Raw genomic sequence first — 5430 nt, forward strand, 5'->3', positions numbered from 1 at the left:
TGGATAGCAGCACTGTCCGATGTTCCTAAAGGATTTCAGAGCTTCATAGCCTCTGATGAATCAAGACTTTGGTCAAGTACCTCCTTTAGGTGAATGGATCAGTTCGGGTCTTAGACGACCTTGCGCTCACAGTGTTCAACCTAAAGCCAATATCCTGCAGTTTATCTATACTGGTGAACCAGGTGCTTCCTAGTCAGCTTCTTTGGTCGTTAGACACAAAATCTGATGATGTCAAGTATCTATGATCCTCTGTCGCTATAAAAATTACAATGATGGCCACCTCAAGCCTTTTATCTGGTCTCCAAATCTATGAGTAGGCATCTGCAGTCAACGACAAGACAAGGACCAGTATCTTTATTGACCGACTAACCTGTAACCACGTGACTTTACCCGGGGGATATGGTGATTATACACAAGTTTTTTTTAATTAATAAGGAAATGCTAATCATGATCCGGTGCGCTAGTCTGTCAGTTTTCATTTTCTGACCGCTGGGGTGAAAGGAGCTCATGTCTCCTTATTTCCATTCTTGTCTCCATTCGAAGATCAGTCAATCACCCGGCTTGAAAAATTTTGAAAGAACCCGGTTGGCAACTTCTAAGACAGGGTGATTTGAGTTTCCGCTTCCACGGAGATGCATGCCATAGGGGAGATTAGTTTTTTTACGCTTGGAAGCTTTGGTTATTAAAAATATATTGTCAGGAAATTTTGATCGACGATGTCAAACTTTGTGGTGAGGTAAGCGAAACACAGCTCATCGGAATACATCCATGTGGCAAACAAACAGACTGAAGTATAGTACGGTAACAAAAATGTACCCGAATAGGCTAAGGTAAACCATGGGACAGATGTATACGGAGGTTTGTTTACCTGTAAACTGGCGACGGGGGATTGGTGGTCGCTATGCACTGGACTTGGGCGGTCGTGCCTTCTCGCATCTCTTCCGTTTGGCTGCCATGTTAGCCTGTAACGTCGATTCGCTCCACATCTGTCACAAATACAAGTGTCACAAGAAAATGTCTACAGTCATGGTTCATAAAACCAAACCAAACCAAGTGACAGACTTGATCGTATATAGTTGCAACATGGTTTTATGCCAAAATATGGATGGAAATTGAGACCTTCTCATTTTCACCTTCTAACCGAAAGAAGCTGTTTGAAATTTCTGATAGCTGTGAACACGAGTAGCAGGTTCGGACAGTCTGTGTTCCCTTATGTAAAAGCCTTAATTGACCCTGTGAGCAGCTTTGTTTCGGGAAACTCTACAATCAATTTGCATCGGTTTCCGAAAAAAATGCTATTCAGACAAACTATTATTATATGAGAATCGTTATAACGTAACAACCTACAGTGCTGTCATTTGAATTACCCTTGTGTTTCGAACATGTAATACGACAGGCCTAAATGAACTCCACTCAACGCAGGTAGCGTCAAAACATAAAGCAGCTATAGTATGAAGCATGGAGCATTCCTGAGAACTCGCCACTTGAGGTGCTAAATTCAGCTTTTTGTAAGGTTACGACTCTTGCTTAGGAAGCAAATGGTAGTTTTGTGCGTGTGGAGATTTCGTCCTGTAAGTGAAGCCAATCTATGCTGAAAAGCCGACAAGCACTGTACAGCTGTTTCATCCTTATTGGGAATCATCAGCAGTGCACATCTCACAAAACTCTGAAGAGTCCCGAACCCGCGACCTCCCGGCTAGTAGTTTGAACACTTAACCGTTGGGCCACGAGTGGCTGATCAGCAGTGTGATTAACTCGCACTTAGACAGAATATAGCGCCGCTCATTCTTCAATCAAGGGATCCACATCACGTAGTCACATGTGTTGACTGGCTCCTCGAGCAACGACTTCTATTATCTATAAGTAGCTGAGTGGAAGAATAACCTTCGTTCGATGAGTGAAACTTCCTCTTAGAAGTCGTTAGTTAGTTTGCTTTTCATATACAGATTAGTGAACAGATAGAGACTTTAGCGAAATACACTCATTTAAAAACAAATTTGGTTTCGCGAGAGACTCACTAGAAAACCCAGGCAACTAGATGTGCTGTACCAGACCACCTCGTGTTTCAGTTGGCACGATATTCGAGATGTCGAGATATACATCATAAACGAGAGATTCAGCCGGGTTCCAGGTGAGTCTCTCGCAAAGCCAAATTTGTTTGCAAATGCGTGTATTTCGCTAATTTCGTGCAATTTCAGTTCTAGTGGAACCTAAGATTGACGGAAACTCAATGACTGCGCCTACCTGAGGAGCCTCAAAAAGGATGAAACCGGTCGTGTGCTGTCGAAGAGTTTTCGGCAACCTCATGAGTAGTGTATTACGTATATGCGAGTTGTAGACTTGTCCAATAATGTTCGGAGTTCATATATCTTTTTACCTTTTTCCTCACTTCACTACTGGAAGAAGTCCAATTCCTATCACTGCGTTCCACCGTACTACCTTAAAAACTGAAAACAGCTTCCCGAAACAAGTGCTGGGAGGCTATACCAAAGATCACTCAGGATATGGTGAGAGGCCTAAGTTCTAGTCAAAATTTATTGCTTTTGTGAAGAGCTTTTGAGTTGAAATACCGAGTTCATCCTGCAATTTATGCCAAGCTATTTTGAAGAGCTGAGAAACACGGTTTCTTCCGTATTGGGAATCGTTAACCGTGCACAGCCGACAAATTTCAGAGAATTTCGAACCCGGGACCTCCGGTCAGTGCTTCAAAACTTGGCCGTTCCGTCTTGAGCTGCTTAACAGCAGTGCGGGCAGATCCCACCTTGACGGGATCCTTCTGGCGATCACAGAAACCACACCACCTAGTTTGTGTGCAAAATAGTCACATTGGTGATCGGCTCGTGGCCGAATAGCTAACTGTTCAACTACTGGTGGGAAGGTCCCAGGTTCAAAACTCTTTGACTTCTGCCAGATGCATATTGCTGGTGATATCCTATTAAAACGAGACAGATTTGTAGTAGCTGTCAGGTTTGAGCATGGAATACCTTCATTTATAGGCAAAAATCTCCACGATTACTCAATCGTAATTGGAGCCAAACGCGTGCAGAACGTCATGTGATAACCGTGCCTTCATTCGATAATCTTTAAATCAGTAGAGTCGATCATCAACAGACGCAATTATTAATTCAAATGTGGCCAAACCTACAGTTTGTTAGTCTAACCAAGTGAATGACATGTTGATTTTTTTTTCGGAAAAACTGTAGTCAATCTCAAAATTTCAGTCGGATGAGGCTCTTGTTACTGGCCACGCGATCTTTGGCGACAAGCTAACCTACAGAAGTATACAACCTGTTTCGCAAGACCGAAATTCCGCGTCAATCAGGTGCGATTCGGTGAAGCTTTGAACCTTGAAGATGGATTTCCACTTTTCCAATTATACTTTAGTTTAGCAGGAATAATAAGGTAATCTTCGAGGTGAATCCTCGTCGTTCGATGAGTCGGGCACACCAATCACATCGCTCAAGTGTGAACACGTCCTCCTGTTCAGACGTGATAATTCAGATGCGTCCAACGTGCGTTGGTGGAGTAGTGGTCACACGCTCGCCTCGCATGTCAGATGTCCGGGGTTCAAATCCCGGCACGGTCATTGGATATACACTGCTGATCATCTCTAAAAGAGGGAAACTCGAGTCCAGTGCTTCCCTTTGGTGTGGACTCACCGGAATAATTACGCCAGAACAGGAACACGGTTGTTCAAACGAGAGTGGTGTGGCTATGAACGAATCCTCAGTAGTAACGACGAGTAAATCTTCGGAATGTCAACACAAGCTTGGAACTTATTAAACCCTCTTTGGGGTCTTTTTGATTCATCTGAAGATAACAATATCGAAAGTAAATTCAAAGGAAGCTTGAGGAGTCTTCAGACGCACTTGGTCTTTGTAACTCGGATACTTTTGCACACCTTTGGGCCACTTGACAATTGTAATCCAATTCGATGAATCCGTACTGTCGAGTTCAAATGTGAGGAACGCTCAAAATTGGGCAGTGACATGTGGTGTACATCTCCTTGGACTGCCATCAGGTGTAAAGACTGTCTGCACCGCAAAAAACCATCTGCCAAATTGTTCTTTCAAATGACTTAATGAAATTATATAGTGAATTTAGTCGACTGGCTCTCCTCTTACGTTGGTTAATCTACACAAGCGGTTAGCCCTCGTCTCTCACAAACGAAGATTTGGTTGGTAAATTGATGAGACTTTACCAGGTTTTTCAACTTTCTCATAATAACGATTCCTCATGATTTGTAACACAACCACAGCATATAAAACAATGAACGTTAGCTGGCTTGTTTCCCCAAAAGTCCTAGAGATTTTCTGTCAAAAACCGTACGAAATACGAAGAGATCAAAGTTCCTCAGCTGGCACATAGCCCCGAATCATGTGTACAATGTGAGGTTTGCACCGGGACACTTTTTTAAACTAATTGGTACACAATTGAATGGAGTACACGTTGGTACATTTGGTGACCTTAGGGAATGTGCAATCGGGTGTCGAGAATCTGGCCACACCAGTCGTTGCGTCCGACAATTTTTGCTGTCTTGGAGATCACGTTCACCTTATCCATGAATAACCGTATCAACCAAATGATTCGAGAGGTGAAAGTACTTCGTTTCATGTGGATGAACATCTTTCGAGTTCCGCATAAGAGGAGTTACCAGGCATATTGAAGAGAAATCAAATGCAAGAATGTACTTATCCAGCTGACCTTGAGTCACAAAATGGAACCAAATGAGATAAACTTACACATAGGCTCGATAACTGCGGATACGGTTGGTAAAACAGCCGACCGGAATTCATCGGTGTTGTCAATTTTGCATTCCAGATGTTTCTGCTGATGTCGACGTTGAACAAGCAGCTGCAGTACACTCAGCGTTGCCCGTCTGTGGATGAAAAGAATTGATGAATTTTCTGATCACAGAAAATGTCACGTGTCAACTTCGGATGACTCATCGGGTAGGACAGAAGGCAGCACATTTCGCGGTAAATATACTTTTTTCCCGAACAACTGAGTTCAATTCAATTGGATGATCAAACAGGTCTGTGCCTGACTAAGTCAGTTTTTACTTTGAAACTGAGTATCAGTGTGTGTACCCAAATGCGAGAGCGGATATGCTTATCGGTGTTCCCATAATAAACACAACTGAATAGGGCACCAGATAAGACTAATTTCCTCATGAACGGTCTTGGTGACAACTTAGTCGTCAATAAATAGGCCAGTGATAAACAAATATGGACAACTTTGAAAGTAACGCAGAATTGAGTCACGCAAATGTTAGATGGAGTGTGACGCAAGCCTAACCTAACATTCTGGTAACAGTATTCTCAGCGTCATCTCCAGGACAACCATCATCATCATCATCATCATCATCATCATCATCATCATCATCATCATCATCATCATCATCATCATCATCATCATCATCATCATCAT

The 5430-nt window shown here is 42.8% G+C and overlaps 2 protein-coding genes across 2 annotated transcripts in view; one reads left to right on the forward strand and one right to left on the reverse strand.

The window, feature by feature from the left end:
• T265_14083 (hypothetical protein) overlaps positions 1–5430 on the reverse strand; it is a gene marked incomplete at both ends in the record, with an annotated part of 73942 nt that overhangs the window by 13398 nt on the left and 55114 nt on the right. The window lies entirely within an intron of this gene.
• Positions 4718–5430, forward strand: part of T265_06620 (hypothetical protein) — a gene marked incomplete at both ends in the record, with an annotated part of 5747 nt that continues 5034 nt past the window's right edge. The window contains one exon of the mRNA XM_009171933.1: positions 4718–4768. Coding sequence (XP_009170197.1) covers positions 4718–4768 — 51 coding nt within the window. The remainder of the gene's footprint in view (positions 4769–5430) is intronic.

Source organism: Opisthorchis viverrini (assembly GCF_000715545.1).
Source record: "Opisthorchis viverrini unplaced genomic scaffold opera_v5_140, whole genome shotgun sequence".
NCBI lineage: Eukaryota > Metazoa > Platyhelminthes > Trematoda > Opisthorchiida > Opisthorchiidae > Opisthorchis > Opisthorchis viverrini.